Source organism: Spermophilus citellus, assembly GCF_964194105.1.
Source record: "Spermophilus citellus genome assembly, chromosome: 11".
NCBI lineage: Eukaryota > Metazoa > Chordata > Mammalia > Rodentia > Sciuridae > Spermophilus > Spermophilus citellus.
Window position 1 is genome coordinate 134040021 of NC_138192.1, and position 24153 is coordinate 134064173.

A 24153-nucleotide genomic window follows, 5' to 3' on the forward strand; every position below is an offset into this window, starting at 1 on the left:
CCCTCACGCCCAATCCTCCCATTAGGCCTCACTCCCAACTCTGTTGCACTAGGGTTAACTGTCAAGTGAGTTTGGAAGGGGACACATCCAAGCCGTAGCAGAGACATCTCCCCTTTTGTGCCCCAGCAGGCGGTTCCTGGGGTTGAAGTTGGGAGCTGCCATACAAGGTCTAAGGGATGGTGAGGACATATAGTGGCAGTCTCCACCTCTCCTCCTCTAGCAACAGCACTCCTTGGGAGGCTCAGAGTTGAATCCCTGCCCCCACGCACAGAGCAGGCACATGACCAAAGCCAGCCCTTCCCAGAGAACGTGAAGTAGAGCCGGCAGTGGCAGCTCTAGTAGAAAGATGTGTCTGAGACTAGGCCGACCTCCACCAAGGCATCTAGGAGGGCAAGGCCAGCCCACAGAGGCCAAGACTGAGGAGAGAGGCCTACAGGCAATAATGCCTGGCCAGCTCCCCAGAACTGACCTTCTCAGGCTCTGGGGACACATTCAGTCTTCGGAATCTTCTGTGTTACAGCTAAGGCAGGTTGAAGATAAACAGGTGGTTATTTGCACATCTGGCATCAGCACTGCCTCTGGGTCAGCGTGCTAGTGAGCACAAGGCAATCACCCTGCCTGACCTCACAACTAGCTCTGCTGCCTTGGGCAGACCATTCAACCTGTTCCTCAGTCACCTTGTTTCTAAAATGGAAATAAGAAAACTATTTCATGGGGTTGTTGTGAGAAATGAAGAAGCTAAGAACTAGTGGACCCTAACCAAGTCTTAGGTTAGGGCATGGTGTACCTCAGAAGATGACTGGAAATGGCGTCATTCATCTGAGGTGGTCAGATTTAGGCTCTTGTGGGCCAGTGAACAGTGCAGCTGGTTCTCCTGTGGTGCCCCAAGTGGGAAAGGGGTGCCCAAGCCACTCCAGTTGCACCTTCACCCACAGCCTTGCTTTTAGCCCTTATCTTCTCTTGCCAGGACTCCACACTCGTTCTTGCAATATCTACCCAGTACATGTGCTCAGGGTGTGCTCTAGGCAATGACAACACTTGTTGAGCACCAAGAAGCCAGAGTGCAGGGCTCCGGCAAAGACACCCAGGACACAGGTACCCTCCCAAGACCCGGGACCTGGATCTGGAGGCCTCTCTGGGAAAGTGGTGCCTAAGCTTAGGAAAACTTGGGAGTTGGCTGGGCAAAGGGAGAAATGTTCCCAAACAGAAGAAAGAATGTGAGTTATTATTGAGAATTCTCTTGGCTCCTCTCCCACCAGTTCACAGATCCAAAAGCCTCTTTTAGAAAGAAAATTTAGGGTCTGGGGATGTAGCTCAGTGGTATAGCACGTGATTTGTGTGGGGGAGGCCCCGAGTTAGAACAAAACAAAACAAGCCTGTCTCACCTTTTAAAATCATTCAATGGAGCTCTTGGAAACAAGTCTCACTCTTTGGCTCTTTCTTCCTGTCTTCGTGGTTAACCTCATCTTTTGATGTCCCACTACTCCAGAAGCTTGCCTGACCCCACCCAGAGCTGCCCACCGTCAATCACACAAGTACACTAAAGGACAAGAGAATTTGCACCCCATAATCTAGAAGTGGGACAACTTGAAAGAGATCTTTAAAGCATGTGCATTAAACGGATCAGAGAAAAACGCTAAAAAAGGCAGGAATGGGCCACCCAGCCTTCCGCCGGCCCACGGGGTGGTCATTTGCACGTCTGACCGCCCATGTCATAGACCCGGCACTGCAGGCTGCTGGGGCTAGCCCGGTCCTTTGCATTGTTCACTGTGCTGGACACACCGGGCGCTCCACTCATGGTAGCGGTCAGTTCCGGCTTGGAGCTTAGTCAGTTCCAAACCCCCAAGCCCCGCACACCGCCTAATGAATGGAAATAGGGAACCCGGCTCCACACACGCGCCGAAGCTCTCAGGCGCCAGAACTACCTCGGAGGCCCCGCCCTTGATTTCAATGACCAATCAGAGACGTCCTAGGATCTATGCCCGCCTCCCGCCGTGCCCCTCGACCAATCAGAGAGGTCAGAGCGTCCGCCTCGCCTAGTCCCGCCCCGGGAGGCACACGCCGCTGTTCGCGAGTCAGGCTGCAAATAAAGTTCTTCGCGGCTTTGAATTTTTTTTTTAAAGCGCCCGCTGCAGCCGAGGGCGAGAGCGGCCGAGTCCCCGCCCCGCTACTTCCGGTCCCGCCGCCGGGAGCCGGTGCGGCTGTGAGGGCCGCATCTCGCCGCCGCCGCCCGGCCGGGCATGGTGTTGGGCGCCGGCCCGCCTCGCCTGTCTCGGGGTGCCCAGGTGAGGGGCGGCCGAGGCTCGGCGGCCCGGGTTTGGGGCCCTCGGGCTCCTCACGCCGGGCCGGACCAGGCTGGGCCGGGCGGCCTGCGAGCGGGGTCCGGCCGGACGCCCGCGCCCAGCACCCGGGGGCCGCGCCGGGCAGCAAGGTCACCGCCGGCGGAGCGGGCCGGGGGCTGCTGGGCCCCGGGCCGAGCCGAAGTGGCCGCCTCGCTCGCCGCGGCGGCAGAGCGCGGCCAGGCCGGCTTCCCGCCGCAGCGGAGCCACCGTGCCGCGCCGGTCGCCGGCCCGCTCCGGCCGGGGCGTGGCCTGGGGCGTGGCCTCCCGCGGGCTCAGTTTCCCCTTCTGTCGCTGAGCGGCTGGGCGCGCCAGGCTCGGGTCCGCCCCTGCCGGAGTGAGCGGTGGTGCGGCCGCCGCGGGGGACCCTTCTTGGGGAAGACTCGGACTCGGTGGGAATCGCGCTCCTTCGGGAAGGGAAGGCTGGGTGGGAAGGGAAGGAGCGGGTTCCGGGCCCGGCCTTCAGGTGGAACAGAAGCTTCCAGAAACGAGCAGGGTGTTGGTGCGGGACGGTGGGGAGGGAGATGAAGGCGGCAGAGTGCTGCGGGGCTGGGGGTCTCTCCAGCGACATACCTGCCATTCAGGTAGTGGGAGAGGGGCGGGTGTACCTGCTGGAAATGAGACCGCCGGGGCTCCAGGGGTGGTTGGCCAGCCAGACTGTGCCAGCCGGGAGCTTCCTGGCATCTGACATTCTGTGGAATGGTGGGGCCTGGACTTATTTGTGTCCTGATCCGGGCTCCTTTGGCTGGGGAAGTTGAACGTCCCCTAGTGACCAGCTTGCATTTCTTATGCTTGGATTGGGGCTTCTCTATGGTGGAACAATTGTAAATGAAGTTACCCTCACATTGAACTGACTGGTCCTTGGTGGCCCTGCACAGGTGACATGGCCCAATTTCATCACAGCACACTGGAATGCTGAGTAAGCAGCATTTGATGATTAGACCAGTAAATAACACAATCTTCTTCTATGGACACACTAAAAACAGGTCCCACCCAGAAGAGGAACTTAACTGGGCCAATTACGACTTGTGGAACCCAGAGACTGAGCATGCCATTCAGAATAGCTGATCTGTTCCCAAAATGCTGTTAGTCAGAGTGTCCTTTTCCAGAAAGGGGAAGTTTAATTTTAAATCAGATTGTGGAGAGTTTAGGCATTGAGGAGGTTCTGAAGCAACTGCAGATTTTCAGCTAACTTCTTGACAGTAATTGTTTTTGTTTGAATCTCTATATAGATTTAATTTTATAGCAGTGGAAATATTTCCTAATTAGGCCTTTGGTTTATCCTTGAAGCGGCATGTGATAACGACACAGATGGTAGAGAAATAGATGGTCACTATAGTCATATTTGGATGTTAGGAAAGTAAATTTTGTATTACTTTATGTAAGGCAAAACACCAGTGTTGTTTTCTTTAAAACTTGCACTCAGGTTCCCAATGTGTTTGTTAGTGTTGTTGTAGATAGACATGATACCCTTATTTATTAATTTTTGATGATGCTGAGAATTGAATCCAGTGCTTCACACAGGCTAAGTAAATACCACTGAGCCACAACCTCAGCCCTCCCAATGTATTTTTTTTTAAGAGTTTCTTTTTTAGGGCTGGGGTTGTGGCTCAGAGGTAGAGCACTTGCCTAGCATGTGTAAGGCACTGGGTTCAATTCTCAGCACCACATAAAAATAAAACAAAGGTACTGTGTCCACTCACAACTAAAAAATAAATGTTTTAAAAAACAGAACGGAAACAATACCTTTATTTTGTCTACTTATTTTTTTAATGTGGTGCTGAGGATCAAACCCATTGCCTCACACAGGCTAAGTGCTCTACCACTGAGCAACAACCCCAGTCCCCTCCCAATGCATTTTATTAGTAAATTTGAAGATAGTAAGCCAGGGTTCTGTCAGTGGAGTTGCATGGGGGCCCTCCAGCCTCTGCCACAGAGAAGGCTTCAGTGTGGGTGAGCAAATGGAAAAGCATTAAGCACAGCCTTAGGCAGCAGCGGTGCAGAAGAGGGTCTTGGTGGACACCCTTCTCCACAAGAATGATGACTCTTACCAGGCCTTTCTAAGCTCTGCTTGGTACAGGTCTTCAGGGAGCTGGGATGGAAGGCTTGCTGTTCTATGGGACTCTTCAGTATAACACCAGAGGACTGACCACTGACCTCTTCACACACTGCTTTTATTTTATTTTTAACTTCTTACCCTATTTTCACTACTGAAGTGAGCCAGAGGTTGAAAAGCTGGTGGTCCCTATGTCGGGCATCTGATGCCTCTGACTGACTACTGTGTGATGGACATGTGTCTTGGCCCATCATCAGGGGACCCTGATGCTATGGCAAGACTGATATGCTCAAGTGTGGGCAGTGAAGAGAATCTGATTTAGGGCATTAATTATAATTTAGTGTTGGTGTTGATGTTGCCACAAGTGTAAATAAAGTACAGCACAAATCAATGCAAAGATCCTTTGAAGGCTGCATTCATACCTTTGTTAAAGGAAGAAGGAAAGGAACACCTTGCTGCTCCCTCTGTTCCTGAAGGGTGAGCCCCTGAGCCACACCTGGGACCCTATTACAGGGAAGAACAGACTTCCCAGTGAATAGTGGACCTGTTTGGATTCCAATGTCAGGCACATGCTGGTAGAGAAGCTGTAGAGGCCCCCCCTAGACTGTATGCTTGATATAACCCCAGGGCCTGACATCTGGGGGGTAAGCACTGAGTATTAAATGTCTTACTCTTCCTTTTAAAATATTTTAATTCACACTTTAAAAGTTAGGATGGTATGGAACTTTCCTAGGTTCATTATGAAGGAATCTAGTCTTGTCTTGTGTCTTGTGCCTTCAGGATCTGATTGCTGTCTAGAGGCATGGTCTTGACTCTGCTCTCCCCTGGTCTTTCAGGGTAAAGGTGGCAGTAATGCTAACGCTGGCAAGCAAGCTGAAGCGGGATGACGGTCTCAAAGGGTCCCGGACGTCAGCCACCACGTCTGACTCCACTCGGAGGGTCTCTGTGAGAGACAAGTTGCTTGTCAAAGGTAAGCAGTATCCTGGAAGCTGATTCTACATGCTGTCGCCAAATGAAGCTTGCTGGAGACATTTCTGAAATAACAAAGCAGGCTGCTGTTGAATGGAAACACTTGTTCAAAAAAGATTTTAGGGAAATACTTATACCTTGCAGATGATAATGGGATTGCTCGTGGCAAGGAGAGGATCTCAGAGACTATGATGCCTTATGCACTGGCAGTGTTTTTGGGGGGCTTGCCAGTGTGCTAGCAGAAGGAATAAGGTGCTAGGAGTCAGCAGGCCTAAGACCCATTGTGTGTGCTGCCATTGTCTTCCCCTCTTCTTTAGGGCATAGACTAAAGCAAATCCTTTGCAAAGTGATTTCTTTTCACAGTTAACACATAGTGTCCTGGAACCGTAGACACTTCTGCTATCCATGTCAGTGAAGGGAGACTTTATTTCTGGATATGTAGTGTTTGAGAGTTTATGTGTGTAAGGGTATGCCCTCATATTTGTGTTTGTAAGTTTTTTACAATATTTAGGTACAAAGGCTCTTATCACAGTTATGGGGCCTACAAAAGATGAAGAAGCAGCAGTTGTTGCCTTTTAGGAACTTATCATTTGCAGCACTTTTTATTTTATAGCAAATTACGTTTGCTGAATAGCAAAGAAGGGTTGAGTAGTGTTGGCTCACTGTTTGAGCTGTTTGCATGTCATAGTGAATGGACAGCAGGGATAACCAACGCTGGTATGTCCTGAAGGCATCTGGCAGCAGGAGAACCAATGTGTGTCAAGTCACTATGCCCACTTCTAAGCTGGGGAAGGAATAGGACAGGAATACAGCAGATTTGTGGAGACTTTAACAAGGACCTCTTCCTTGAAGCTTCCCCTGCGCTTGAATTATGTGTGCATGCAAGCGTATACGTGTACGTGTGTGTACAGGGGTTGAATCCAGGGCCTTGGGCATGCTAAACAGTGCTCTACCACTGAGCTATATCCTGGACTACTGCTGCTGAATTTTGACTTATGCAGGCCGATGGGTGATGGGTTAAAAGTGGAGTAACAGTTACTTTTTACATCTTGTTCTTACCTCCTAAGCCCAGGAGAACCTCAGATTGTATTCAGAGCCTGTTAGCCTCTGGAGGGCAAGGGTCAGGGGCTGGGGCATGGGCTGGAGCACTACATTGGGTGAGCTGGACAAGATTTGGAGTCCTTTTCTCAGATTCTGGCCTCAAGGGTTCTACCTGCTGAGGAAGCCAAGAGCCAAGCAAACCAGAGGTTAGGGGGTGCTGTTGTGATACTTGGGCTGGAGAGTGTTTTAGAGCAGTAAGGAAGGCCTGGGCATCAGCTGAGGAGGAGCAGTAGGAGCTGACAAATAGACCATCCCATCTTTGACTGTCATCACCATGGTTAATAGCAGCTTTGGTATGGAGGGCCAGATCCCGTGTTGGACACCATCTTAGTGCATTTGTGCTGCACTAATAAAATAATACAGACTGAGTAATTTATAAACAATAGAAATGTATTCTTGTTCTTCTGGAGGCTGGGAAGTCCAAGATCAAGGTACTGTCAGGATTAGTGTCTGGTGTCTGGTGAGGACTGCTGTCTGCTTCCAAGTTGGTGCCTGATTGCTGTAGCCGAGGGAAAAGTGTTGTATTTTTACATGGCAAAGGAAAGGAAGGGACAAAAGAGCTGAAGCTAATTTATAAGGCATGATCCATCTCTGTGGGCAGAGCTCATGATGTATTGCTTCCCCAGGGCTTCTCTTTATACCGCCACAGTGGGATTAAGCTTCAGCATGAATTTTGGACACCTTCAGACTCTATTAGGCACTTTAGTTTAAACCACAGCGAACATGTTAGGAGTGATTCTGGTTTGCCTTTTACAAAGCCTTCCCAGGCTGGTCTTCGTTTTGCAGCTGAAGAGCTGAGAAAATGAAGAAACCTGCCCCCATTGCAGCTTTGTTGCAGCCGGATGGACAGACCCACTTCCTGGGGTGTGGCAGGCTCTGGGGGAGCAAACTCAGCAAGCAGAGGCCCAGTGAGCAGAAGTGCAAGTCCACAGGAAAGAGAGTTCTAGGAGGCTCAGAGTTCCTACTTCTATTCTGCAGGACTGACCTGGGAGCTTTCAAATGGTTTGGGGGCCTTCCCAAGCTTAGTGGGAGCCCAATGAGTTTCACAAAGCAGGACAAGGTCTCAGCTCCAGGGCAAATGCCTTTGGATGGTTGACGGGGCCTATCAGATTTTTCAACCTTGTGAGACTCATTCAAGGAGAGGTCTAGGTGGGGTGGGGGAGTCCATGCTGTGGGGCTGGTGAGATAGTTGGAGAGGTGATCATGATGAGAATCCCTTGACTTTTTAAAAAATAGGCTGTTTGAGTTCAGCAAGATTGCTACAGTCAGAACTGTTGTCCTGGGCTTCTGTGAGGATGTAATTCGCAGGAATTGACAGGTTATAGAATTTTGTCATTGTGTATTAAAATCATAGACTGGGTTCCCAGAAGGGGAGGGAGGGAGTGTGTCATGCAGGGTACTTATTAAGCAGTATCCTTGGAACAGTACCCATGAAGGGAAGGAGATGAGAGAAACAGAAGGGGCAGAAGGAGGATTGCTTTGCGAAAAGTCCCCAGAACAGCCTCTTCTCTAGAGTGAGCTTGGCCCCTAGAGCTGTCCCAGGCTGGTGAGATTATCAGGCCTCCTTCCACAGTCATCACATGGAGGCTGGCCTGGGAGGGACTTGGCTTGGGGTGGGGGAGTCAGCTGAAGGCCATCTGCTCAAAGGCCCCTCTGAGGGGGCATCTGGACAATGTATCACAGTGGCTCTTCTGTGATGTGACTGGCTACAGGGCTGAGTGGACACCCATGGTGGGGAGGGATCCAAGTGGTTGCACAACCAAAATCCCATTTATTGGAATAGTGACAGAGGCTGGAGTCAGCCCCCCCTGCTCTGTTCCAGGTTGCCGGAAACCTTTGGCCTTGTCTACACTGGCAAGGGCTCCCTTCTGCCACACTGACTTTCGTTAGTGTCCCTGCTGGTTCTGAGGATGCCCTGCAGGCTGAACCAGTGACACTCTCCTAATAGTGGTTCCTGGAGTTGTTAAATGACTCATGTTTTTGGGTCTGTCTGGCCTGGCTCCTGGTAGCTGGGTCACAGAGAAGGGGCTGTGTTCCCTGTTGGTCTGCCTTTGTCAGGGCCTGACTGGGGTGCCCTTACAGGTGGTGTCAGCATTCCTGAGCCAGGGTTAGGCCCTGATTCATCAGGTTTGGAGATCTGAAGATGCTCCCAACCCCATAAGACACCCCTCAGAGCAGAACCAGCTGCTTCCTTGTCTGAAGTTGGCACTGGTGTTAGATAGCTAACAGCTGAATGCCTTTCTTTCTCCCTGTTCTTTCACTTGCTCACCCACCAAACACATGTTAGTGCCACACACTGTTAGTGACCCTCAAAAGACCCAAGGGTTCTTCAGGCAGGTTGGCAGGAGCCCTTGCCTGTTAATCATGGAGCTTAAACACGGAGACTTGGAATTGAGGTCTTCAGGGTGGATCTAGACTCAGGGGACTAGACAAACAGTCTTTGTCCCTAGCAGCTCCATGGGCTTCCTACGATTCTCTTGTGTTCTCTGGTCAGGGTTGTGGAGTGTGGTGCTCTGAGCCCACCATCTGTGCTCCACTGACAAGAGTAAGGAAGGACTTCTGTGTCACTGTGGACCATCAGTGTATAGGTGGGGCCCTGGCCTACACCAGGTCTGCATGTGCCTGCATTCCAGTGTGGTTCCTGGAAAAGGAAGAAAGAGCATTTATTGTTTCCCAGAGGTACTCTCTTTAGTCAGTCCCTGCCCAGACCTCTGGCAGGTGGGTAGGGTTTGATCTGCCACATTGTCAGGGCCGTCATAGCGTTGGGCAGAGTGTGAAGCTGAGGGTAACATGCCACATTACACATTGTTGAAATAAGAGCAGTGGCCCAGCAAAGCGGTATCCTACCAATATGGAGGTAGGGTGGTTGGTCATGAGGTTAATCTTTGTGTACTCCATTGGGGCATTAAATACTGTTGAGCTACTTGGGGAGATTTGGAAGCCCGTTCAGGTACTCCCAGTAGTCTGGAAGGACAGGAAGGTCCTGTGGGAATTTTGGACAGGGGCCCAGGTAATATGCTCATGAACAAACTAGGTGGCATCTGGTCTTGGGCCCCATTCTCAGTGACACTAGGCTCTTCTCAGGGGGCTGTGTCTGCTTTTCAGGGTTATAGCCTTGCTTCCCTAGAGTGTGGTGCTAGGAGGCCCTTAATGGTAGCAGCTAGGGGTCACTCAGGGGTAGCAATATTCTCTGGAGAGGCTAATGCCCCAGGTATGGGTCATGTGCCTTCCAGATAAGTGTACTGCAGGTGGGTGCAGGGAATACAAAAGAGGCAGGATTTGAGAATTTCATTGCATAAAGACAGGAAGCCAAGGGATCAAGTTCTAGTTCAAGAACTGAAGGAGGCAGTGCTGCCAGTGGAAGTGGTTGGGTGTCCTGGAAAGGAGATGTTGTGGCTACCTCCAGGGAAGGGCTCAGCTGTTCTGCCTGGAGTTGTTTGATGGAGCTTGGTGCTCCCTCTGGTTGTCTGCACTTGCTATTGCCTTTTGTCTTAGAGCAGCTGCTGTAAAAAACTGCCACAGGCATTTATATCTTATAGTTCTGGAGGTTGGACATTCAAGATAAGTTCCTAGCGAGAGCTGGTCGATTGAGTTCCTGGTGGGGATGCTCTCCTGGCTCATGAACAGCCACCTCCTCTTGGAATCCTCACATGGCAGAGAGAACAGGAACTTGGGTCTTCCTTCCTCTTGTGAAAGCACTAATCCCATCCTAGGGCTCCCCCTTCTTGACCTCATCTGAACCTACTCGCCCCAAAATCCCACTTCCAAATACCATCACGTTGAGGATTAGGGATTTAGCATAGAAAAGGGGGGTCACAAATTCAGTCCACAATACCTTTGGAATGCCTGTGAGGAGAAAGGCTCCTGGCATCTCAGGACACTCATGGCAGGGGCCGTGCCTCCCTATAGGCAGGTGTGTTTCCTTGTCCCACATTTCCTTAGCCCTCATGTGCTCAGCCCAGTGCCACATACTGGTTTCCTGGGCTGGGTCAGGCTGTGCAGCCTCTGCTTGTGAAGAGTGGGTAGATCCAGGTGACAGTGGTAAGGAAGCAGCTAAAGCCCTGTGTTGTGAATGGCCCAGGCCACGACAAGCTGAGAGTGTGCAATGTGGGGGCCATTGTGGTAACTGGGTGGATTTTGCAATCATATTTGAGCTCAGTCATGCTTCAGGTGGGCTCTGTGGCTTGATCCTTAGAAAGAAAAAGAGTAATTTTTCAGAAGGAAGTTGTGAGTCATGGAATTGTGCAAGGTGCCTCCCAGAAATGCTGGACCACTGAGTGGTATTAGCATCTTGGAACCAGTGAGTCATTAGCAATTTAAAAATATTTTTGTGTTGTTACCTTACAGGTGGGATAATGTCCTTTGTATCCTGAGGTTTTGCAGGGAAGGGCCTCTGCTCTTCCAAGAGGCCTCCAGGCTGGCAAAGTGATGGGCTTGCTTCTTTGACCAGCCTTCTGTATGTTGACTCTGAGGTGATAACTATAGATGACAGTAAATTATCCGTTGTCATTTGAAGTGTAGACAAATTTGTCATTTATGACAACTCCCTGAGAGGAGCATTGTGCAAGTGTGACTAGCTTATTTTATGTTCTCCACTGGGCCAGACCAAAATGCTCAATGTCTTAATTGAAACCTATGTCCCCAGGATTCTATTCCTTGCCTGTGCTGGCTCTTGAACCAAAAGTCTGCAGGGGCTCTGACTATAGTGGGGTTCATTCATAGGCTGAGTCGGAGGCTCAACCCTTGTTCACTTTCCTTGAGTGAGTTACACTGAACATGCAATTCATTGTGGAATTTAAATTCTTGACTATCACATGAAGTTATCTTAGAGCAAAACTTTTTTATTAAGTTCATTTAATAATTTATTTATTTTAATATTTATTTTTTTAGTTGTAGTTGGACAAACACCTTTATTTCACTTGTTTATTTTTGTATGTGGTGCTGAGGATTGAACCCAGGGTCTCGCACGTGCGAGGCGAGCACTCTACTGGTGAGCCACAACCCCAGCCCTTAAGTTCATTTATGTGTGTAATGCTACCTGTACACATTTTTACATGGCAAAATGGTCAGTAGCATTTCCTGTACCTGGTGCTATAGTCTGAATGTTTGTGACCTCCCCAAGTTCTTATTGAAATCTAATCACCAGTATAATTAGAAGGTGGGGCCCTTGGGAGGCAATTAGTTCATGAAGGTGGGGTTCTCACAGATGGGGTAAGTGACCTGTAAGAGACCCCAGAGAGCTGCCTTGTATCTTCTACCTTATGAGGATACTACATGAAGACATAGTCTGTGGCCAGAAAATGGCCTCTCGTCAGATACCACGTTTGCTGGTACCTTGAGCATAGACTTCACAGAACTGAGAAGATAAATGTCTACTATTCCTAGACCATCCATGTAAAACATTTTGTTATAATAGGCCAAATGGTCTAAGAACCTGGAGAAAATGAAAAGAATTCAGAGGCCAAGGCCTCAGCTGGAACTTTTTATACAACTAGTCTGCATTAGGGCTGGGGTATCAGGATTTTTAGAAGCTCCGTATCTATTGGATTGTGATGATAAATACATAAATCCAAAATTTACTAAAAATTAACTGAATCATTTAAAGTGGCTCTTTTTTTTTTTTTTTAACTATAAAGGAACTTTTGTTTTTGTTTGTTTAAAGTGGCTGTATTTTATAGTGTGTTAATTATTCCTCAGTAAAGCTGTTGAGAAAAATCAAATTGGCAAAACATTCCCCAAGCAAAGGCTGGGAATCCCTGTTTGAGGTATGGTGTCCTTTGTTGGGAGTGACCGCGCTATCATCCCTGGAGGGAAGGGTTCTGGCCACAGTGCTACTCATCTGTTGAGATGTCTGCTCCGCTCCTTCCTGCTTCTCCTGCTGCACGGTGTCACAGTCTATATTTAGCATTGGTCAGTGTCCTCCTTTCCTGTGCACCTCTTCCCCATCCCTGGCACTAGACTATACACTCTTGTACTTTTGTTACATTGTCCCTCACTAAAAATTCATACCTTCTGAGTATGTTTTTAAATTTCAAAAGGCAAAACTAAATGATAGGAGTTATTATAACTGTAGACAGACTGTCCCTCTGCCTAGGTGGCTTGGGCCACAGCCACAGAGTGAAGTGAGAGAAAGCCAGATAGATTCCTGTGGTCAACATCAGTCTCTCAAAGGAAGGTTCCTTGAGAACAGTTTCTTATTAATTCTTTTTTTTTTTTAATTTTTGTTTTAATATTTATTTTTTAGTTCTTGGCGGACACAACATCTTTGTTTGTATGTGGTGCTGAGGATCGAACCCGGGCCGCACGCATGCCAGGCGAGCGCACTATCGCTTGAGCCACATCCCCAGCCCCTCTTATTAATTCTTAACAAAAATAAAAATAATAATGTAGTATTTGCTTTGAAACAAAGTTTAATTGTATGGATAAACAATTAAAAATGATTAGTGTGGATGATCCATTTGCTGTCTTCCTCAGCCCTCTGCCTGCCTTACTTCTCCCCAGGAAGGGCAAGAATAGCTGGTCAGAAAGACAACTGAAGGTCAAGGTCAATTGGGTCACTATAAACATCTCAGCAGTGAGTCTTTCTTAGCTTATCATCATGCTGTTTTAAGTGAATACTTTGAATGTTCCATAACTGCCAAGAGGGCGGGCTTAGACAGAATTGGTTGCCTTCCCAGCCCCAGCCAGGGGGTGGTCAGTTGGTAGGTTTCTTTGCCCCACAACCTGCCTTGCTAAGAGCTTTGCTCTTTTTCTCAGACAAGAAGGTCTCCCTGGCAAAGCATTGGCTGTGACAACCGTGGGGGAGTGTGGGACTCTCCCTCACCCTAGCTCCTCCTCTGCCCCCTCTATTTTTCTGGGTGCCTCACCCAGGTTCCTGGGCCCTGGAGCAGGTGCATGAATGGTCACTTGCCTCCATCCACAGGCTCTGTTATTTGTGCACAGCTGCTGCCACAGGCCCAGGGCCTCCCACACCCAGAGCCTCAGTGTGCCTCTTGCTTTCCACTCGCCTCAGCGACCCTTCCCCACTTGCCTTCTTGGAGGAATAGTCCTGCTGCTGCACTGCACTTTTTTTTTTTATATATTTTTTTTAGTTGTTGATGGACTTTTATTTATTTATAAGTGGTGCTGAAAAACGAACCCAGCGCCTCACATGTGCCAGGCAAGTATGCTACTGCTGAGCCCCAGCCCCAGCCCTTTGCCCTGCATTTTGACCATATACTTATTTCTTCCTGCCTTGCCCTCTGTTTTCCATCTCCCTTGTATTCCAGCTCTTTGCGATGTCTCCAGTGGCCTTTCCTGGGGCCACATGTCCTCTTTCCCTGAAGCATTGCATTCTTGAGTCTTCTGCCTTTTGGCCTATTTCTCACCTATGACTTTTCCTGCTCTCTGTCTGCTTTCTGCTGAAGTTCTCCCCCTACCCCTCTTTGTTGACCTTACGCATTCTCTTTATGACACAGCTTCTTGCCCTGGCTCTGATTATGCTGGAGACTTTTCAAGTTTCTCATCCTGGGCTTCCCTTTTGTGTCAAGTCCTGGTACCATCTCTGACCCGTCACCCCACCTTCTGTTGCCATACCTGTAGTTCAGTGTGCTCTCTGGCCCCTGGCCTCCCATCTTGGCTGGGTATCTGCTGCCCAGCACACAAGACATCTGGCCTCAGCTTTGCTCTTGTATAGTTATCCTCTGGAGGCAAAGCTTAGAAACTCTGGTTGAGAAATCTTCTTGGGCTGCCTTCACGATCTTGGCTCTCTTCTACCTCGTTTCCCGTCACTCTGCTGCTGTATGTGGACTTTTGCTCTGGCTGCAGGTCTATCGGCTTTTGTACGTTGCTGATTTGTATGCTGGGAATATCCATTTTTCCCTACCTCTGTAGGATTAAAGTCTACTTATTCTTCGAATCCCAGCTCAAAAACCTCCATCAGTACCCCCTACACACACACACTAGAAGGAATCTCCCTGGCCAAGGACCATTTTACTTTTTGCTTGAGGCAAAAAGATTGAGATTACTTTTTGACCCATTCATTGCAGGGTATGCAATGAGCTACCAGACTAGTTTTTTGATTTGTAATTAATTCATTTATTAAGTTACAAAGCATGATTCCTTCGTGTGCGTGTGTGTATGTGTGTGATACACACACACATACACACATGCACATGCACACACACACCCATACACACCCATAATTGAAATGATGACTAGTCAAGCAAATTAACATATCCATCTCCTCACATGGTCACATTAGATCTCACATTATTCATTCTAACTGCAACTTTGTACCTATTGATGAATATCTCCCCATTTCCCACTGCCCTTTCCTTGCTCCCAGTCCTGGTCACCACTGTTCTGCTTTGTTTCTCTGTACTCTTCAGCTATTTTAGATTCCACATATTAGTGTTATCTGTAGTATATTTCTATGTCAGATTTATTTCACTTGGCATAATGTCCTTTAAGTTTATCCATATTGTCTTCAATGACAGGTTCTTCTTTATTAAGGCTGAATAATGTTCCTCTGTGTGTGTGTGTGTGTGTGTGTGTGTGTGTGTGTGTGTGTATAAATGTGTGATATATGTGTATGGTATGTATGTATATATCGTAATTTATTCATCAGTTCAGGCAGCTTCTGTATCTTGGCTGTTGTGAACAGTGCTGCAGTGAATGTGGGGGTGCACAGATCTCCATGAGGTATGACCTCATTTCTTTTGGATATACATTAGAGGATTGCTGGGTCATGTGGTAATTCCATTTTTAATTTTGGGGGACTCTCCATGCTATTTTTCACAGTGACTGTACTAATTTAGAGTCCCACTAATGGCCTGCAAGGATTTCCTTTTTGTGGGGACAGGTGCATGGAGTATTGCAACACATGGCCTCCTCCATATACTTGGCCCCACACATTTTCTTCACACCCTCACCAAAACTTGTTATGTCTTGTCTTCTTGGTAGTAGCCATTCTACATAGGGTTGAAATGATTTCTCACTGTGGTTTTGATTTCCATTTCTCCGGTGTTTAGTGATATCGAGCATCTTTTTTATGTATGTGTTTGCTGTTTTTCTGTCTTCTTTGCTAAAATGTCTGTTCAAGTCCTTTGCCCCCATCTATTTTTTTAAGTACAGAGGATTGAACCTTCTTCCACTGAGCTATATCCTCAGCCCTTTCTGTGGTTTTTGTTTTGAGACACAGACTTGCTAAATTGCTGAGGCTAGCCTAAAATTTGTAATCCTCTTGCTTCAGCCTTCTGAGTAGCTGGGATCATAGGGATGCACCACCACAACTGACTCCTTTGCCCATCTTTGATTCAGGTTGTTTTTTTCACTGTTATGTTGTATGGGTTCCTTAGATATTTTCAATACTTATTTCTTAATTTCTTATCAGATACATGATCTGCAGATGTTTTCCCCTAGTCGTAGGTTGCCTTTTTTGCCATTCAGAAGCTTTCTGCTTTAATGTAATCCTGCCTGTTTTTTTTTTTCTTTTTTTCCTTTTCTTTCTTTTTTTTTTTTTTTTTTTTTCTTCTTTTGCTTTTGGTGCTTGAGCTTTTGATGTGATTTACAAAAACTCATTGCTAAGGCCAAGTCAAGGAACTTATGCCCTTATATATTTTCCCTTGGAGTTTCATGTTTTCAGGTCTTCTGTTGAAGGCTTTATTCCATTTTGAGTTGGGTTTTGTGCAATTGTAGGTTATGAAGGTCCCCTTTCATTCTAATGCCTGTGGATATCCGGTCTTCCTAGTACCATTTGTTGGCCTTCATCTCCCTATAGTCTTGATCTCCTTGCAAATTAATTGTGTGCTTGGGTTTATTTTTCACACTCTTTATTTTTTCTATTGGTCTATATGTCTGTTTTTATGCCATATCATACTATTTGATTATTATACTTTTTTAAATTTGAAATTAGAATATAATGCCTTCAACTTATGTTCTGCTTTCTTAGGATAGCTTTGGCTGTTTGGATCTTTTTATGGTTCCAGACAAATTTTGGAATTGTTTTCCATTTCTGTGAGGAATGCCATTGAATTTTTTTTTTTAATACCTTTATTTTATTTATTTATTTTTATGTGGTGCTGAGGATTGAACCCAGTGCCTTACCCATGCTAGGCAAGGTTTCTGTCACTGAGCCACAACCCCAGCCCTGCCAGTGAAATTTTGATAGGGATTGCATCAAATCTATAGATTGCTTTGATTAGTATGGACATTTTAAGTATATTAATTTTTCCAATATATAAGCACAGGATATCATTCCATTTCTTTGTAGCTGCTTCAGTTTCTCTCATTCATATTGTGTAGTTTTCATTATACAGATGTTTCAACTTCTTGGTTAAATTCACTATAAATATGCCATTGAATTTTTTTTAATTCCTTTATTTTACTATTTTTTATCTTAAATGGGATTGTTTTCTTGATTTCTTTTTCAGATGGTTCATTTTAGTGCATGGAAACAACTGGTTTTTGTGTATTGGTTTTGTATCTTGCAATACCAAATCCATTTATTATTTCTAACAGATTTTTTTGTGAAGTCTTTAGGACCTTAAGTGCTATAAAGAATCATGTGTGCCAGGCGTGGTGGCACATGCCTGTAATCCCACTGGCTTGGGAGGCTGAGGAAGGAGGATCTCAAGTTCAAAGCCAACCTCAGCAAAAGCATGGCGCTAAGCAACTCAGTGAGACCCTGTCTCTAAATAAAATATACAAAATAGGGCTGGGGATTTGGCTCTGTGGTTGAGTGCCCCTAAGTTCAATCCCCGATACCTAAAAAAAAAGAAAAAAAAGAATCATGTCATGTGTGAACTTGGATAATTTTACTTCTTTTTCTGAGTTGGATGTTTCTTCTTTCTTTTTCTTGTGTAATTGCCCTTGCTAGTGATTCCACAGTACTGTGTTGAGCATGGGCACATTGCCTTGTACAGGTTTGTCCTCTAAGCTCTTTCATAGCAGGCTGGTAGGAGGTACGCAGTTTTGTTCTGCAGAAGGGTACTGAGCTTACACACCTGGTGATGTACTGATAGAAGAGGAACTATGGTGTTGAAGGCCTCAGGAGAGGATTGAGACCAAGAAGCTACAAGGAGGCAGGTCTGAAAAGAAGATGTAAACACACTGTATGTGTCAGTCAGATTTTAAGAGGAGTGCTTCTGTGACTCGGTGGAACAGTTTTCAAAAACACTGCAGTCACCATGTAATTTCTCTTTATTTAAGATGATTTGCATTCATGTTAAAGTGAATTTTCAAGGCTCGTTGTCCAAATTTGTTGGCATTCTGAAAGTCACCTTGTATATCTGAAAACTAAATAGCTTGAGATAAAACTTTAGACCCAGTTTCAGTGTTTTCAGTATTTTTTTTCTTTTGTATTCTGGAAGAAATTGCTTATTTAGAACTGGTGCGTTTTGAAGACAAACATTAACCATAATCTCTTTGTTTCTACAGAGGTTGCAGACCTTGAAGCTAATTTACCTTGTAAGTATAGCATCACCAGTCAAAATTAAGTATTCTAAAATAATTGCATGAAGAAAGCTTGTTTTATGTTTAATGACCCTGCATAACAAAAAAAGCTGTTTTTCATGTATGTCAGAAATGAATTTTAATTTTGTCCAAGAATTTCTAGAGGACCTACTAAGAGTACAGAGGTGTGCAGTCTTTGTTAACATCTCACATGCAGACTGCTTTCTTGGTGTACTAGAGCTGTACCAGAGTTAGGTTTTGGATCTCTTCCACATGTATTTTGTCCCATGTCCAGTCTACTTTGTGAAAATTTAATCAATAACTGACAGTCCTATCTTTGTTAGTGACAGTACCACTACTTGGGTCCAGAAGGTACTTGTCTGTGACCTGCCTTGGTGTTTGAGGTAGGGCTTCTGTACTGCCTCTAGTCCACGAGTGTCTTCACCTTGATCAGTCTTTCCTGCCCCAGACACACAGGCCTGCCTTGGAGTGCCCACTCACCATGCCCTGCATGTGTGTAATGTGTGTTAGGTTTTCCTTTTTTCTTCTGTCAATTCCTTCCCAAGCCTTTATTTATTTATAAATAAATATTTATTTATTTATTTATTTATTTATTTATTTATTTATTTATTGTACCAGATATTGAACCCAGTGCTTAACGATTGAGCTACATCCCCAAGCCTTTTTATCTTTTATTTTGAGATAGGGTTTCTTGAAGTCCTTAGGGCCTCACTAAGTTGCTGAGGTTCTACAGGAACTTGCAATCCTCCTGCCTTAGCCTTTTGAGCTGCTGGGATTATAGGCATGCCCCACCGCACCTGGCCTCCCAAACCTTTTATATTTCCATAATAATATCAAAGTTTGAAAACTTGGACCATTTTACTATTTTTTGAATTACAGCTTTTTGTCACACTTGTTTTAAAAACAGTTTAAGTAAGTAAGGATGTCTATTGAAATATTTTGTAAGTTGGTCTCCTGTTTTGGCTGAGTGCTGCAGAGATCTTGGGGTATTGATGTGAAAGCCCACTGACATGGCTAGGAAAGGGCTCATTTTCCCTGCCACCTGAAGTTGGAGGGCTGCAGTCCTTGAGTGGTTAGCTTATGAGGGTAAGTACATAAACTAAGTGTTTAAAAGTAATTTTTAACGTATAGATAGATAAGAAGAGTGGTTATGACATAGAATGATTTTTACTTTGGGTCTCAGTCACTGGATTGCTTGCCCTCCAAGTGTTTGACTCAGAACTGAAGGCTTTGTCTTGGGATACTACTAAAAGGTTAACTTTCTACCTACTGAAGTATTTATAGATGAAATGATGTGTTTTAAAATGCTCCAGGAGAACAAGTAAATAACTGTGTGGGTGTAGGACAGATGAAGCACAACTGGAAAAAAAATTTTGAAGCTTAGTGATGGATCCATTTTACTCTCCTTTGCCTTCACGTGTGTAGGTCACTTTCCTAATAAACAGAGAGGCTACAGTCCTTCCACTTCCACTCCCAACATTCTTGCCGCTGGCCCTGACTTGAACATATACACATCATCTTTTCATTCAAGACTGCAAAAAAGTTCCCCTTACAAATGATTTATTTTATTCTTTTTTTTTTTTTTTTTTTTTTTTAACTGGGGATTGAACCTTGCTAAAATTGCTTAGGACCTTGCTGAGTTGCTGAGGCTGGCCTTTGACTTGACATCCTCTTGCCTAACCCTCCCAAGCTGCTGAGAGTATAGGCATGTGCCACTGTGCCGAGCATTTGTTTTATTCTTGAACATGAATCTTACATAGATTACTGGTTTGTACCAGAGTGTTGTTTCAAAACAACAAAACTTCACATCCTCTTTTTAAATTAGGATTTTAACTAAATAACTGAAAAAAGCATTCTGATGTCTGAGATAGCTGGTAAAAGACAGCCTGCTACATGCCTCTTCTTTTTGCTCTTCCTCCCTACCCTCATCCTGTCAGAGGCAGGATGTTTAAATTAGTTTATAAGGTAAGCCGTGTTGTCCAAAGGCTGCAGCTTGTTACTCTTTCTCTCTGACTTTTTGCATGGTACTGGAGATTGGACATGCTAGATAAGCAGTCTCTCACGGAGCCACATCTCCAGCCCTTTTTATTTTTTATTTTGAGACAGGATCTTGGTGTGTTGCTGAGGCTGCTCTCAAACTTGGGGACCTCCTGCTTTAGTCTCTCAGGTAGCCGGATTACAGGCCTGTTCCATCACAGCCTGCTGCAGCTCATTTGTTTTGAAGGGAACCAAGAAGACTCTAAGTACTAAGTCTTCGTTATGTTTGATAATCTTTCCAAAATGTTTACAAAAGCAAACAGAATAATTTGCCCTGTGACAGTGTTGTTTCATAATTATTCAGAACTAGTTTGGACCTCTGCACATGCAAGTTCATAGAGATTTCTCTGTTTGCAAAAAGTAGACAGTGTCTCTTTCATATAGAATGAAATATTGGAATTTTGAGTAGCCCATGTTTGCATATAGAGGAAAAGTTTAATGAAGTTTCTGCATTGAGTTCAAAGAAAACCAGACTTTTAACTTTTTGATTTTTAGAATTTATCCTTTCTTGAGCTTTAAAATTTCTGTCCCCCATCATTTCATTATCTTTTAATCCACTTCAAATTTCTTTATTCCTGGTGGCCTTTCTTCTTCAGAGGACTCATTTCTACATCTGTACCTCTGTTAGTGTGAAAGGAGGGAAATTCCAGCTAATTCTAAAGGATGCCAGGCTTGGCTCATCATGGAACTGTTTCCTACACCTTCCTCATTTGTTTTTCTTGCATATATCTCACAAAGAAAGATGGTATTTATACTCTCAAGATTAAGGGAAATAAAGCCCTTTTTCAATATTCTGTACACAGATCTGAATGTGTTATTTGGGGGAGAGTTGTAAACTTTTTGACCTCGAGTTTCTTTCTTTCTAAGGTAAGGAATATGGCACTGTTTCCACTAGGACTGCTCTAAGCTCGTCAAAGCTGAGCTGTCTTTCACTCTAGAAGAAAGCTCATCAGCAATCCTGAATAGTTTCTGTGTGTCATCTCTCAGTGTCCTGACTTTCACTAAATACCAAAAGGAAGTGAGGCCTATAATAGGGAAAGAGAGTCATGAAGTACTTATTAATTTGGGAGCTAATCTTGCTTCTGTTAATAACCTGTGATGTTGGGCTAGTCATGGAAACTCTCTGTCCTAATTAAGGATGTTGGACTAGAATGGTCTCTAAGGCCATTTCTGACTTTATATTTGAATTATCCTATTTTTGTTGAAAATTGATATCATTGCAAAACTAAGTATTATCAGTGACTTGCAAGAAATAGTAGGTGAACTAAAGAATTTAACATTCTCAGATTTTATAGATAAGTGTAGAAAATTTCTTTTTTCCTGGTTCCTTGGGTGTTTATCCATGAGTGGTCACCACTTCAGTAGTGTTGGTGTGAGTGACAGAGGCAGGTGTGGACTATAGCCAACTCCCCTTACCTGCACCGGCAGGCAGTGGCTCTGTTCCCAGGGGAAGTTCTTTGTCCTGATCCAGGACACTTCTGGCTTGGGACCACTGAGCACAGAAAGTTCCCTCCAGGTTGGCAGAGCATCATTTCACCAACAAAACAAGCTGAGCCACCAGTTAGTTTGTGAAGATGTTCTTTTTAAAATGTCATGGTAAACTCCAGTTGGAGCCAGTTCTCAGGAAGCACACTTATTTTCAACTTCTTCACCACAGTGGCCTGTATGTCTGTGTGCTAGGGGAGCAGATTAGAAATTTGACCTGATAGTTTTCCTAGATTTTTCGTGTTTACCAGCCTTTACTCACTACATACATCACTCTCCCCAGGGGTGTTTTCTTCTTCCTCTTACTCCCCTCCTCCTTTTCCTTTTTTCCCCCTCCTTGTGTTGGGGTTTAACCCAGGGCCTTGAGCATGCCAGCAAGACTCTACCCCCAAGCTACACCCCAGCCCTTGTTTCTTCAAAGTAAAATAGTGTAATTCTTGAAAGTAACAGTCAGATTGCTATGTTTAGTGATCATTTAAAAGTTGAAGGAAAATATCAATTTGTAATTAACTCATAAAAAACTATAAGGAGAAAAAGAATGGTAAAAGCCCCTGGTTTGCAGCTGGAGCCTGTTGGCATAAGTATGGAACACACAGCAGGGTGGGTCTTGCATCTTGGGTTATCAGCAGCACTGTGGAGTTGCTGCGTGCTCAGGTTGCCTTTGGCGTGCAGACTGCTGCTTACGCCAGACTTTCCTGATGTGCTGTTTCTTTTGCAGGTACTTGTAAAGTGCATTTTCCTGATCCAAACAAGCTTCATTGCTTTCAGCTAACTGTAATCCCAGGTAATAAATATTCTTACATACTTCAGTAATAAAATGATTTTCAAACATCGAGTTTTTAAAAGTTTAAAGGTTATAATCTTTAACTTTCTCCTTTAGCTTTTTTAAAGTTAAGACATTAGCTGCTATTCCATTTGAAGGCAAGACATGTGCTTTGTAGTCAAAGCATAGTAAGTGAACTTGAGGCATTTTACACTCCATTAACCATGTATAAACTTTAACAACTAAAATGAACGTTGACTGAGTCTTTTGTATGGTGGAGTGTGGGCTGTGAAATGATGTGTGGGTTTCAGTTATGAGCTTCTGTTTGGAGCAGCATAGCCTTTGTTATGTTGTAGCCTCATCTGCAGAGCAGGCATCAAATGGGCTGCATCCCATAGGACAGCAGTAGGGTTGAGGAGACCATGTGTACAGCACGTGGCCCAGGTCCTGGTGCACAGAGACACTGCTTGCCAGCTGTCCTCATTAGAACCGTGGTAAGTGTGTGCTCTTCAGGTTGCCCCTGCATGGCACCACCTCTCTCCGTGTCAAACCAGGCAGGAGAGGAGGATGGGGGGGGGGCGGCTCTTCCAGCTGCGGTGTAGCCCCAGGAGACTCAGAGCCCGCTGTGCTGGGGTTGGAGCAGGCGGCAGTCAGCTCGTGCTGCTGTGGGGTGGCAGGAGGAAGGAGAAGGGGAATTCACCACAGAGAGTCCTAGAATTCTGAAGTCTAAGTTCTTAGGATTTCTCTAAGAAAAGTAACATGTAGATGTTTGTAAAAATCCTACCAAAGTAGGAATTTCACCAGCTGGGTCCCCTTTCACTTTTGCTGCCTAAGGATTAAGCTGAAGCTGAAGTATTAAGAAGTATCCAAAGGAAGCCAGGTGTTCCTCAAGTGAATATTGTCAGTAAATATTCACTGCAAAGTCAGAAGCGTTGGACAGAATTACCCCAAGGATTGTGGTAAAGAGGGGAAGGGATATTTGTCCTCTTGAAGTGTTGCTGATAGAACATGGCAGTTAGTGGGGGCTGAAGTGGTCTGACCTTTTGGAGTGGGGGTGGTTGAGGTTAGATGCCCAGGGCTATTTTGGGGGCAGGCAGTCCACAGATTTTTCTGGCATCATTTGGCAAATATAAAGTTCAGATTGTTATTTAGAGCTGAGGTGGGTAGAGAATGCAAAAAAAAAAAAACAAACAAAAAGGGAGTTTTGTCTTGGAAACATAGGGTGTTATTTTATTTGGGGGATGGAAAGGGAGTGAGGAACTAGGAATAATGAGTCACAGCTACAAATGCGGAAGAGAATACAGAATTTAACTGGATGATAATGAGCCTGACCCTGACTCTGTGTAGGTGTGTTATTTGCTGTGGAAGATGTTTTATAATAACAAGAGAAATCCCAATTTCAGAATGTGCTTAATAGTGTTTAAATTGCATTTTCTCTATGTAGAGGCTGTGCAGAGGGTTCTGGGACGTGCATGTGAACTTGGTCTGGTACCCCATCATGCATGTAGGAGGAGAGTCCCAGGCCCATTCTTAGAAGCGGCCTCTTAGTGAGGCAAGCCTCTGGGTGAGGAGCTGGTGAAGACTGCCCATCCCTTGCTGCCTTCCTCCGACATCACGGGCTCTGCCACGTTCTACTCGGTGCTGAGCACACAGGTGGTTTCTCGGTGACTCAGGGTCACCCTTAAGAGCCCCTGGCACTGTGTCTTAAGTAGTGCGTGGTGTTTCTCAGAAGTTCTTAGAGTGGTCAAGATTGTTTCCTTTCACCAAGAACCTAGACCTGGGTGTTCATGGTGAAAGCTCCTCCCTGGCCTTTCCAGGGCATCCCGAGCAGCTGTCGGGGGTTCTTTTGCTTTGTGGTCCTTTATGGTTGATTTTTCCAGGCTTCTGTCACATAGTAGGGTTTCTGTGAAGTTTAACCTTCAGATAAATGTTCCTCTCCAGCTTTTTAA

At 45.5% G+C, this 24153-nt stretch overlaps 1 protein-coding gene across 3 annotated transcripts in view; it reads left to right on the plus strand.

The window, feature by feature from the left end:
* Positions 1 to 2155: 2155 nt before the first annotated feature.
* Positions 2156 to 24153, plus strand: part of UBE2F (ubiquitin conjugating enzyme E2 F (putative)) — a 54803-nt gene continuing 32805 nt past the window's right edge. The window contains exons 1-4 of one of the 3 annotated variants that reach the window (XM_081260845.1): positions 2156 to 2285; positions 5232 to 5365; positions 17884 to 17913; positions 22160 to 22225. In XM_081260845.1, the coding sequence (XP_081116971.1) occupies positions 5248 to 5365; positions 17884 to 17913; positions 22160 to 22225 (214 nt within the window). In that variant the 5' untranslated portion in view covers positions 2156 to 2285; positions 5232 to 5247. The remainder of the gene's footprint in view (positions 2286 to 5231; positions 5366 to 17883; positions 17914 to 22159; positions 22226 to 24153) is intronic. The other 2 variants (XM_081260846.1, XM_081260847.1) reach the window with 2 other exon arrangements.